The 13,691-nt window shown below is 47.0% G+C and overlaps 1 protein-coding gene across 5 annotated transcripts in view; it reads right to left on the bottom strand.

Moving 5' to 3' along the window:
- Window positions 1-13,691, bottom strand: part of LOC147679034 (uncharacterized) — a 463,018-nt gene that overhangs the window by 312,060 nt on the left and 137,267 nt on the right. For all 5 annotated transcript variants that reach the window (XR_015300871.1, XM_086942773.1, XM_086942772.1 and 2 more), the window contains exon 3: window positions 9,281-9,421. Coding sequence is in view for 4 of the 5 variants with exons in the window: in XM_086942773.1 (XP_086798899.1) it covers window positions 9,281-9,421 (141 nt within the window). In the remaining variant the exon portion in view is untranslated. The remainder of the gene's footprint in view (window positions 1-9,280; window positions 9,422-13,691) is intronic.

Below are 13,691 nucleotides of genomic sequence, written 5' to 3' on the forward strand. Positions count from 1 at the left end.
ACACCATCCCCTCTACCCTCCACCCTGCACTCCCGCAGAAGGCCATGGCCTACCCCCCCCCAGCAGCGTGCCTGTCGCCCTATTGGAGACCCGAAATATAGAAAGGAGAGAAAAAGAAAAAGTATAAGCGGAGGAGGGCCCTCGATCTCGCCGCCCGACCTCGCCCTTCACCCCTACACCCAGGAAAATTCCCAGAAGCAAAATAGAATATCAATGGAGAACATCAAGCACCGGCCACAACAATGGAATCCCGGTCAAGCATACCCAATGCACCGTCTGTCAACAATAAGGCCACTAGACTCTGAACTATATCATCCCTGGCCTTGTCTAGTAATGGAACCGCCAGATGTCCACTTGTCAATCGGTGTACAGAGCAGCTGGGAGGGTCCAAACGATCCGGGCGGGTCAGGCCGGAGCATAGCCACAGAAAAGTACAGCAACCCAAACCCATCCGAGTATACACAGCGGAAATCCGGCAGTGTCGATGTTGACCCCGGGAGCTTCCCAAAGTCCATACACAGTAGTATTATCCAAGAAAGGAGAGTCACACAGTCCGGCAAGCGCCACAACATCGCCGGGGCAGCCCAATAAGGAAAACGGTGTTGTTTCCTCAGCTGCCAATTGAACATGTGCCCCGAAGAAACACTCCCGTGTACAACCATGTCGGCCAGAGCAGTCACAGGCACCGGGTCCTTCGGCGGCTCCCGGTAACTAGGCGGAGCTGGGACTCTCCCCGTGGACATAGTTGCAGGCACGTCGGCACTCCCTTGGGATCGAACTGTGGCCGTTAGGGACGGCGAGGCAGCAATGGCGGCCATTCTTCTACCCAGATCCCGAGTATTACAGATCAGGGTCTTGTGCAAAATCGTTAGGGCAGCCAATATGTCCTTGGATGTGGGCTCTTGTGTACGCCGCCAGCATCCCGACCCCATCTGTATGGCAGCCGTCCGACCTGGACATGGGCCGTAGAGGAGGGCGCCAGCCGCCATCTTAGTCAGTTCGGCCCTGTCCCTCTTCACCTCGCCTCAGGGACCAGGCCCCAATCCAGGGCGCTACAGGATGCACAACCGGGACTCTAAACCGTGAGGTGGGCTCCCCGGGGGAGAGTCACCAAGAGGCTAAACAAAATCCCTGACACTCCCCGGGAGCCGCCTGCCGATTTCGGGGGCTATCCTTGGTTATGCCCGGGCAGAGAGATTGGGGAGGGGGCCAGGAGCCATGCACCCCCTCCGACCCTGCTTCGCCACGCAGCCCCTCAAGGCTCACCGCCAAGTGGACCGGGCCGCCACTGCCATCAGCGGCCCTTCAAGTCAACGGCACCCTCCGACCGACTCCTCACCGCCACCAGCGGCCGTTGTTGTTGCAGTCGCGGCCGGCTGCACGTCTATGGCAATGCCCCGGTCTCATCACCACGGGGGCCGCAGAGCAATCGGGGACAGTTCTCCGGGTCTGCCGCACATAGGAGCCTCAGGAGCAGACGGTAAGTGATTGTTCTCCTTCTCCTATTTAAATACGCCTTCGTAGCTCAGGATAAGTGCCAGGATGTTAGTGTGGGGCGAAAGGGCTCGCGGAGCCGAGCGACTATGCGGCCATTTCGGATGCCTGCTTGGCTCCTCCGCGCCAGAGACTCTTGACGTCGAGATGGTGTTCCTGAGGAGTGTCTGGGCCTCTTCGACGGCGACTTCAACGGTGAATCTCTCGTGCCCTTTCTCTTCCTAGGGTCAGGAGAGGTGGAACGACGCCGCTTTTGACGTTGCCTGCTGGAAGATGATGTCCTGGGGCCTCCATGGCCACCCACCTGATGACTCTTGTCTTGTTCCAGCAAAAAATGCAGTTCAATGAGTTCCCTGTCGCGCAGGGTCCACCTCGAGAACTTCTGGCAATGATGGTGCTGGTCAGGATGGTGTGAGGATGGTAGACACACAATACACACGGAGTGTGGATCTGCCAGTGCCATTTTCTTGTCACAGGAAGAACATTTCCTGAATAAGGCTGGCATTCTGACTGGAAAAAGTTGATGGAAGACCACAAAACCAGCAGCAGAAGCCTTTAGAAACCAGAAAACGTCACATTTTCTGAAAATTCTCTTCAAAATCAGTTTTAGTGAAAAAACTGAAGTGCTCAAGCTCGAGGATCCTGTCAGAAGGAGCCGGAAAAAAGAACTGACCTAAATGCCACCAGTGGTGCATCATGGGAGCAGGGGGTCGCCTATAGGTCTTAAAGGCACGATACCCCTACTCTAATGCATTAAAGGCAAGGTGTCAGCTTTCTTTGTTTCTTTATACTCTGCTGCAGCCTACTGGCAAATGCCTGCAATTACAGGTTTTTGATAAAGCATTGTTGTATGACATACTTAAAACCCTGCGTAAATTCCTCCCCCTTCTGCCTGTGGAGGCTAAAGAAACAGTAGTCCGTGCATTGATTCTTTCTCGGCTGGATTACTCCAACGCGCTCTTAGTGGGATGTCCAGGCTATCTGATAAAAAAATTACAGGTAGTCCAAAATGCGGCTGCTCGTCTCCTTCTGGGTCTTTCTTCCAGGCAGAGCGTGCAGATCCATCTCCGCCACCTTCACTGGCTCCCAGTTGAGGCCCGCTTGAAATTCAAAATGCTGGCCATTGTCCATCGGGCCTTGTATGGATTGGGCCCACTCTATCTGCAGAAGCGCTTTTCTTTCTATATTCCTTCCAGGACTTTGCGGTCCTCGGACCAACTCCTTATCCAGAACTCCCGCTTTTCACGCCATGGGCTAGGTGGCTGCTCTTTCACCCGTAAGGCTGGCATAGCCTGGAATGAGCTTCCTCTCGCCCTCAGGAGGTTTTCGGACCGGTTATCTTCAAAAAGAACCTAAAAACACTTCTGTTCTGAGCCCATTCTCTTAGAGGCTCTTCCTGTTCAGCTGGTGGTGGGGGCTCAGGGTAGCAGCGCCGGGATACTCTGAGTAGCTGTGCGCTTTAGAAATGCAGTGTAACATAACACATTTTTACTGCTCTCTTTCTTCCATAGGGTTTGGGGGAGTATAGGTGCTACTATGCAAACCTATGTAACTTCAGCATCTTTGGGAAATATTTTAGGCTGCATGTATCTGTTTGTTTATATATATATATATATATTTTTTTTTTTTTGTTTGTTTTTATTTATATATTTTTTTAGGGCTTGGCCTACGTCACCACTTCCTCAGAAGTGGGGCGGAGCTCCGAGCCGTCTTGTTATGGGGCTCAGAATAGTGAAGTACAAATTCCTCACTGCGCGAGATTTTTCCGTAGTTTATTTTGGCATCTGCATGCTAATTGGTCCTCGTAGTGCTGTGTTTCTAGTAGCCTTAACGCAATAGGCCATATGGATTTCAGTTTGTGCACTTCCTGCATATTCTGTGCGGTTACGCGCAGGGGAGTGCAATAAATTGTCAATTACGAGCTGTCAGGGTGCCACAGTAATTGAACCCAGATGTTCGGGGCGCGTTCACCAGTCTGCAGTGAGTTTGGTGGGCGCGCGTTCGTCTGCATCCTTTCATGTGTAAGTGTTGGCCTTTGAAGAGCTGGCTTGGTCAGGCGCCGACAATGAGACACACAGTCTTCATTACTCCACAAAGTATGTAAGTGCGTTTGTATTGGAGACAGTAACGTCCAGGTACGAAACGGAATTCTTTTCAGTGGCTTACGAACAGTCCCACATTTTTCCGCATTCTCCTCATCTCATCAAAGGGGCTCATGTCTTGTTCAGCAACAAAACAAAACCTCTGAGAGCAGGAATGTGTTTCTGCATGGAGGGTCCGAGCGGCCGCGTTGCAACAGTTGTGCTTGTGTGTCTAACCTTGGGCCTCATGACAAGTAGGTTGATTTTAGGTGCAGGGATACACAGGCACTGCTCACACACAGAGACACTGTTGACACACACGGACACTGCTCACACACACAGGCACTTCTCACACACACAGGCACTTCTCACACACACAGGCACTTCTCACACACAGGCACTGTTCACACACAGACACTGCTCGCACACAGACACTGCTCACACACACAGACACTGTTCACACACACGGACACCGGCACTGCGCACACACAGACACTGTTCACACACACAGGCAGTACATACACACACAGGCTGCTCACACACACCGGCACTGCGCGCACACATAGGCACTGTTCACATACACAGGCACTACATACACATACCGGCACTGCGCACACACACAGGCGCACTGATCACACACAGGCACTGTTCACACTCAGGCACTGTCCAAACACAGGCACTGTTCACACACAGGCACTGTTCACACACAGGCACTGTTCATGCACACAGACACTGCTCACAAACACATACACTGCTCATACACACAGGCACTTTTCACACACACAAGCACTTCTCACACACAGGCACTTCTCACACACAGGCACTGTTCACACACAGGCACTGTTCACACACAGGCACTTTTCACACACAGGCACTGTTCACACACACAGGCACTACATACACACACAGGCGGCTCACAGACACCGGCACTGCGCGCACACATAGGCACTTTTCACACACACAGGCACTACATACACACACCAGCACTGTGCACACACACCGGCACTGCTCACACACAGACACTGCTCACACACAGACACTGCTCACACACACAGACACTGTTCACACACACAGACACTGTTCACACACACAGGCACTACATACACACACAGGCTGCTCACACACACCGGCACTGCGCGTACACATAGGCACTGTTCACAGTGACTGCAGTGTGTGAGTGTGCAGGGTAAACAGTGTGAGTGTGCAGGGTGAAGTGAGTGCAGAGTGAGTGCGAGATTGACAGTGAGTGCAGAGTGAGTGCGAGAGTGACAGTGAGTGCAGAGTGAGTGGGAGAGTGACAGTGAGTGCAGAGTGAGTGCGAGAGTGACAGTGAGTGCAGAGTGAGTGCGAGAGTGACAGTGAGTGCAGAGTGAGTACGAGAGTGACAGTGAGTGCAGAGTGAGTGTGAGAGGATAGTGAGTGCAGAGTGAGTACGAGAGTGACAGTGAGTGCAGTGTGAGTGCGAGAGTGACAGTGAGTGCAGAGTGAGTGCAAGAGTGAGAGTGCAGAGTGACAGTGAGTGCCGAGTGCGAGAACGACAGTGAGTGGAGAGTGAGTGCAAGAGTGACAGTGAGTACAGAGTGAGTGCAAGAGTGACAGTGAGTGCAGAGTGAGTGCGAGAGTGACAGTGAGTGCAGAGTGAGTGCGAGAGTGACAGTGAGTGCAGAGTGAGTGCAAGAGTGACAGTGAATGCAGAGTGAGTGCAAGAGTGACAGTGAGTGCAGAGTGAGTGCGAGAGTGACAGTGAGTGCAGAGTGAGTGCGAGAGTGACAGTGAGTGCAGAGTGAGTGCAAGAGTGACAGTGAGTGCAGAGTGAGTGCGAGAGTGACAGTGAGTGCAGAGTGAGTGCAAGAGGGACAGTGAGTGCAGAGTGAGTGCGAGAGTGACAGTGAGTGCAGAGTGAGTGACAGTGAGTGCAGAGTGAGTGCGAGATTGACAGTGAGTGCAGAGTGAGTGCGAGAGTGACAGTGAGTGCAGAGTGAGTGCGAGAGTGACAGTGAGTGCAGAGTGAGTGCGAGAGTGGCAGTGAGTGCAGAGTGAGTGCGAGAGTGGCAGTGAGTGCGAGAGTGACAGTGAGTGCAGAGTGAGTGCAGAGTGAGTGCGAGAGTGACAGTGAGTGCAGAGTGAGTGCGAGAGTGACAGTGAGTGCAGAGTGAGCGCGAGAGTGACAGTGAGTGCAGAGTGAGTGCAAGTGACAGTGAGTGCAGAGTGAGTGCAGAGTGACAGTGAATGCAGAGTGAGTGCAGAGTGACAGTGCGATCAGTGTGAGTGCAGAGTGACAGTGAGTGCAGACTGAGTGCAGAGTGACAGTGAGTGCAGAGTGAGTGCAGAGACAGTGAGTGCAGAGTGAGTGCGAGAGTGACAGTGAGTGCAAAGTGAGTGTAGAGTAACAGTGAGTGCAAAGTGAGTGCAGAGTGACAGTGAGTGCAGAGTGAGTGCACAGTGACGATGAGTGCAGAGTGAGTGCAGAGTGACAGTGAGTGCAGAGTAAGTGCGAGAGTGACAGTGAGTGCAGAGTGTAGAGTGACAGTGAGTGCAGAGTGAGTGTAAAGTGACAGTGAGTGCAGAGTGACTGCAGAGACAGTGTGTAAGGGTGCAGGGTGCACATTGTGTGAGTGTGCAGAATGAGTGTGCAGGATAAACAGTGTATGGCTATGCAGGGGGACATTGGGAGTGTGAGGGTGAGCAGTGTGTGAATGTGTAGGGGCAGTGTGTGAGTGTGCAGAAAACACCACACACACATACACCACACGCACATACCACACACACACACCATACACACACCACACACACATAACACACACACATACCACACACACCTCACTCTCTCAACACCACACACTCGTCACCACTCACCACAACACACCCACCACCACACACTCACCCCCACAGACTCACCACCACACACTCACCACCACACACTCACCACTACACACAAAACAACACACACAACAACACACCCCCAGCCGTCAATGAATGCTTTCACCAGGCACAAACACCAACAACCATCAATGTACGCTTTCACCAAAAACAAACACGACCATGCATCAGTGCCGCTAAACACCCACGCACTCAACAAACAATGTCAGTGCAACTTTCACCAAACGCACACACACACCAACAGCTGACAGTGCACCAGCCACTCTTTCAATTGGCACAATCATCAACAGCTGTCAGTGCACCCTTTCACCAACCACACGCATTACCATCCAGCTCTGTACGCTTGACAGCCACACTCAGTAACAGCTCTTACTGCACGCTACCACCAGTCATACACACCTCAAGCCACCACTACACGCTTCCACCAAACACACACACCAACAGCCATCACTGCACAATTCCTACAGGCACACACATCCACCACCCATCAATGCACACACTAATTGATAACGCATCCACCAATTAATATTGCACCTATCGCACTATGCTGCACTTTACCTTTTAAAGATAATGCGTTAAAGTGCAGCATGCCACCATTGACAACATTCCAATCCAACACACATATCTCCAACACACACCACATGCTTCCACTCCAAAACACATGCCTAAAACACATTGCCATTTACAATGCCATTATCTCTAACTTAAACAAACCCGAGCCCTAATGCATTCCTAATGCTTGTTTTATATATGCTCCAGGATCCAGCACATGGGCGGGGAGTATTTATAGACTATGACTATTGATGAGTATCCCCTGGATGAGAACTGAGAAGGATCCTACAAAGAGGATTCCATATTAGGGAGCCCATTAGGATCACGGACGGACTTGCATCCGTCCGCGACCCCAGAGTAGGAGGGAACCTCCGCATGGCATGCGGAGTTCCCTCCTGTGCAATTAGGATGTGACCGCCACCATGGCGGTCACATCCTCTATATTTAACATTGCGGCGGGTGCGGCTTCAAGCTGCACCCGCCGCAATGTTAAAAATGCATACATTGCATTTGTATGCAGAAAGCTGATTACTGCATACAAATGCAGGGGGGTACCATAGGTACCCCCCCATGTGCACCCCCCCAACGCCCCCTTCACCCAGGGGCCCCGCAACGGGACCCTGCAGTGAAGTTCCACATGCTTTTCCACGGCGGAAAACCCGCCGCAGAAAAGCATGTTTTGTAACCCATCCTAATATGGCTGGCGGTGTCTGAGAGACACCGCCACCATATTAGAGCTTTTCCACCGCGGTTGTAAGCCAACCGCGGCGGAAAAGCAGCGGACTGAAACCTGGACCCACCAGCCATCCTAATGTGGCGGTGGGTCTTTGGTGGGTCCGCTGCAGATTTTCCGCATCCTCCGGGCCGGCGGTGGCTTCCGCCGGCCCAGAGGATGCGGAAAATCCACAATCCTAATAAGCCCCTAGGTGTGGTTACAAAACAGAAGCTCCGTGTATGCCGGAGCTGGGATTGTCTTCAGGCGTGCCAGGCCAGAGTGCACCGGTAATGTGCCAGAACAGGAAGTTCGGATCGACCCATGCCACATTAAGCATAGCATAATCTATAGCTAAGTGCTAAGAATAGGATGCATCAGCTGCAAAGAGGACACTTGTAAAGACCATCTACAGAAACTTGCAAGATTACTCCATCTTTAGGTCTATCTAATTGTCCCCTTTGCATATCATACAACAACAAATGATCAAGTCTTTGCAGTGACCCACGGAAGCACGTATTTGAAATACCAACAGTAGAATCAAACGTGTCCTATTTATGGTTATCTATCTTTCATCAGCTCCTAACTACAAAAATATAATGCAACAACACATTTCCCATATTTTATTATCCAGCTGTGAAAATCGACAAATTTTCTTTCCAGAGCCTCCAGTTCATGTTTATCACAGAGCTCCCAATTTACAAGTTCTTATTATGAGAGATAAACTCAAATAAGCTGCAACAAATGCAAGGGGTTATTACTGTGATTTTAAAAAGGTGCATCACATGTGAATACTTTTACAAACATCAATAGTAACAAATTCTATTACAGTAAGAACTTATGGCATGAGACAGCATCTTACATGTCGATCAACATGCATAATTTATGTGATTCAGTGTTAATATTAAAGATGTAAAGAACAATATATATGCCAAACAGTAAATGACAGCATACACTCTACAGAAATCACAAATCAACAGTAATTACTAAGAAACTTGCTCAGCCTTTAGCTAATCAGTTGAACCTTGTAGACCATTTGCTATCAGATTTGAGGTTTTTCCCTGTGGAACGTATCTTAAAGGGAGAACTATGGGACTCCAGAGAAATCTTCTGGATGTACCATTTGAAATCATTGCAACCAGATGGGCTTTCTATCGCGGACAATAACATGTGAAATTGCATATCCCAAGAGATCTCCAGATTGCCTGAATTCCACATCCCAGGTGGAATCTTCACTCATGATGCTTTCTGAAAAGGCAGCAGTGTCAACTGTGCTGTCACTGAACAAACAATCTTGTAGTACCTGTGAAAGGTGGAGGCCAAAATTGTTTAGTGGAAATACATTTCTGGTCTTTGGTGAGTCCCTCCGTTTGAGGCACTTCATTTGTAAATATTTCATTTTTTCACAAAAGATCTACTCATAAAATATGGCATCTCACACATACATACACATTATTATGTTATGTAATTACACATTAATACAGGAGTTGTTTATCAAGTAGTTTGCTGCAGTTCTGCATACTTTTAGGCGACAGGAAAAAGCAGTTTTGCTGCCACTTACTGACAAAGCTGTCCTCTGCACTACCACCCACTCTTTTATAAGTGATGGTCTTTCCGTCTGTGAGGGAGATTCACAACTCTCTGTGTCTTGGATTGTCTCTTCCTGGGGAACCAAGGCAATTTTCCGAGGCTTCTTTTTTTGCTGACAGAGAAAAACACAAAAATGTTAATAACAGGCTTCACATAATTGAAACTTTGACTAATTTACAATTTCTGGATAGTCAATTTTAAGATTTCCTTTTTAATGTGCATTTCCTATTATTGCTCACACTTGGTAGAGTGAGCAGCTTTTTGTGGGGGCATCTGGCTTCTGCAAGTTTATGCTAGGGTGCTTATTTTGGACACATTATTCAGTCAATTTATTATTATGTTTTAGGTGTATTAATAAACAACATATGCTCTTGCTTAAACACAATGATGTGGGTTTTATAACACTTCGCATATTTTTATAGTTCTATTTTCAAAGCAAAGCTACAGTTGCCATTCAAATATATCCCATATACTTTTCAATGGAGCTCCAAATAGGTTCATGAAAAACAATAAGTTACTTCATCATGCATGCATTTTCGTAGACACGCAAAACACAGATACAGAACGTGTAAATAAACAACAACACCTCAGAACAGTAACAATCATCAGGTGCCCTTGAATACATATCCAGAATACAAATGAAAGTGCTATTTCTTTTTTTTGTGAATACATTTCAGATCTTGAAGGATCCTGTTTTACTCAAGCGGAACCCTTAGCATCCACAAAAAGATCTAAGAAGCAACCTTTTAATGACCACATATAGGTACAAGTCGAAACCTTCCCAAAACGTTGTCTCAAACACAGATCGAACTATTCAACCACAACACAAATACAAAATGGAATTTTGTAACTACTATAAACTAATCTAAGACACTTTCAATAACTGCGAACAAACCGAACATAAAATGTTCAACAACTGCATAAAAATTGTAGAAACTTATAAACAATTGGACACAAATCCAAGATGGCATTTTTAATTAATCACAGAGGAATAAAGGAAGGGATCGTTCAACAACTGCACCCACATCCATAGAAACATAACATTACTGAACTTAAATCTGAAATGGAGTTTTACCTTAACCGGACAGCAATCCACATGGATTGCTTATGAATCGCAGAACTAGTTAAGATAAAAGCTTCCAAGACTCAAATACCAACTGCATACACAATCGATATGGAATATTTCAACTTCTACACACCAATCCAACATGGGATCTTTCCCAAACTGTACACAATCTCAATGCCCCAAGCCACCAACACTGTGAACACCACACACATCTTCAAAATCTATGACCAAACAAACTATAATTGAACTTTTCATCACTGATGCATCAACAACTGTACACAAATCTAACAACCACACACTAAACTAAATGGAAAAAAGAACCTTTGCACATATATAGATTTTGATGGAACCTTTTGCATCCGTAAGCCATCATGAGGTGAACTATTTTAACACACAACATCCCAGAATAGAACTTTTCAAGAGAACTTTTTAAGTCCACAATAAAACCTTTCAGTAAACATATATCAATCCAAAATGAAACCTTTGGCAACAGTACTTCAACTCAGAATTGGTCCTTTCAAACACACACAGATGCGCATAGGTGCACAACCACACACAATTCTAAGATGTAATCTTTCAACTGTACACCAATCTAAGATGGAACCTTTCATCACCTGCACATTCACTACCATGAGACTGCTGTGGGTAATGCATAAGTATTTCAGAACTGCATCTGGTGCTTCATGAGTACCCTAGGACTAACATGGCGGATGCATGGAGTTGGAGTATCATATGCCTATCAAGGGTGATGCAACATTACCGAAGGACTGCAGTGGGTAAATCAAAAAATTTTAAATACTGATTCAGTAAAACTGAAAAGTTGCAAAGAGTGATGATGGAGGAGGAACAAACAAACCTGACAGAAACGAGGCTCAGTGTAACTTCAATATGGAGGAGCCACATCAGAGCAAAAATAGGCACAAAAATTGAGGTGAGGAACAGGAGATGAAACTGGTGAACAACACTACGTTGACTGTGTTCCAATACAGTGGGAAACAGTATTTTGCCTTTCTGTACATTAACAAATCCAGGAGACAGGACAGAAAACTAAAACCAGGAAGTGGGTAGAAATATTAAACTGGGAAAAACTAGACTGGAACAATTACGAGTATGATCGAAAAGGGACTTTTCAGAAGGTTCTGAAATTCTGCAGCACTGTAAAGGGTGTTCAAACCAAAGCACTTTAAAAAGAGCTTACTGCCATCGGTGATGTCGTCAAGACGCTTTTTGGGGTCGGGCTATTATCCATACAACACATCAACTTGGTTCTGTTCCGCCTTGAGTGAGATGGTCTGAACTCCTAGGCAGTGGTCCTGTGGCAAAAGCAAAGCTCTCCCAAGCTGGCCAGATTTTGGTAAATTGGACAGAATAGCATGGGTAAAAGAGGACTATTGTCTTGAGACCACTGGTTGGGGTGACCAATGTAAGGTCACCCCTTTCACCATAGTCCATAAGGCTGTCCCAAAGAATAACCACTTTCACAGTGGAAGGACCCCTGCAGTTCAGTGATTCTACAAGCATTTACCAAAAAGCAAAGGGAAATTGTTGGAGAGACAGCAGCTTTACAGATTATCTGGAACCTTTGTATTTATATTATTGTTACACCAGTGTTTCCTTACCTGTTTGACAGCATAAAGCCATTTATCAGATTTTATGTCAAGACCGGAGGCTAACATTATTGCAATCTCCTTTATTGCACTACTCACAGCAGCACCTTTAAAGAATATAGAACTATAACAAAATTCCAAGTCCAACAAAAGGCCAGAATCCCTAGCCATCTTCCTTCTTTTTTGCTGCTGCTCACAGAAATAAGTCTATGTGTGCGGATGCTCCTGCTTGTTGCTTGTTTGAATGTGTTGAAACTGTGTTTCGTCCTGATGGTTATCGTTCGGTTGAATGCCTATTTAATAAGCTCATCAGCATGATTTTTTCGTTTTTTTTAATAAGGTAGCCTTTATTTGAGTCATATGTTCTGTAGTCTGCATAGATAGGTGTCTTTAGGCAACCTAATCAACCTGAATAAATATTACCTTTTCTTTGTTAAAAGGAGGGGGTAGTTTCTAGGTAAGGATTATGTTTATTCGTTAAGGCCAGCTGTGCGAAAAAACCAAAGGGGTTTCAGTAGTCTGCTTGCGAGCAGAGGCTTCACAGCAACACATGTGCAAATATGTTGTTTTAATACTTGAGATCATGTATCAAGTCCTCGAACGATCGACGATCATTTAAGGAATTGGGTATCGGTTTGAGGTAATTAAATAAAATGTTACAGTTGTTGGTAGAGGTTGGCGGTCGCGAGGCGTTTGGGGAGTTAGGAGCCCTTCACAATCATCTTGACATCATGCGGTCCGGGCGGCTATCTGGGGTGCAGTCTAGTCTGCTGAATGCACCTTCGCTGCAGTTTATCTCTACTGATGTCACCTGGGCCGCGTCGAATTGTCGATTGTGGGTTTCGTAGTTGTACGAAACAAGAAGTGTCGAGGACACACAAGGGGACCAGTGTAAGGGTCGATTGAGGTCAAATACAAGAACTGAGAATGGTCGAAAACATACTACCATCCTTTCTGATGATTCTTCAGGAAGTGTGGAAATGTAATTAACCCCTTCAGCGCTGCGCGAATTCCGCTGCGGTGCTGAAGGTTCGAAAGAACCTATGGACTCATGACGGAACGGTTCCGTCATGAGCACAGGCCAACCGACGCTCATGACGGAACCGTTCCGTCATGCGCATCGAAGGGGTTAAGTTGTTTATAAGATTTTGAATCAGAGGAAGAGGATGTTGGGAAGGTTAAGCTCTCAGGACAGTTGGGTGGGGATAAGGCTGTTAGCCTTGGATCTCTAACTGATCCTCTTGGAGAATCAATGTTTGATCCAACGATTCTGAAGCATCCTCTTGCTCCTGAATGGAGTCCTGCACCTAATGTGGCAGAGTATGTTGAGACGTGGTGGTGCAAACAGATCACCAAGGATATTAGAATGAGTCTGCCCTCAGAGTGCCCATGTCCAAATTTGGCCAATAAAATAGTCATGACACCTGATCTTGATGCAAAGAATCTGGCCTTCATTGGCAAAGGAGGCCGTGATTCCAGGAAGGGCGTGGATAAAGGTCTTAGAATGTGCCAAGACACGTTACTAGACCTTACTGAACCACTCACTAAGATCTTTGACATGGCCGAAGAGGCTTATGTGGAAAAGAAAGACTTGGATGTGGAAGAGTTGAAGAAGTGCGTCCAAAGAGCAGTTGTCATTTTTTTATACTAAAAAGAAAGCCATCACAGTAGTTCCTTTCACTGTACAAAAAGTTTTTTGTGTGTTTTGA

Source organism: Lissotriton vulgaris, chromosome 11 (assembly GCF_964263255.1).
Source record: "Lissotriton vulgaris chromosome 11, aLisVul1.2, whole genome shotgun sequence".
NCBI classification, from domain to species: Eukaryota; Metazoa; Chordata; class Amphibia; order Caudata; family Salamandridae; genus Lissotriton; species Lissotriton vulgaris.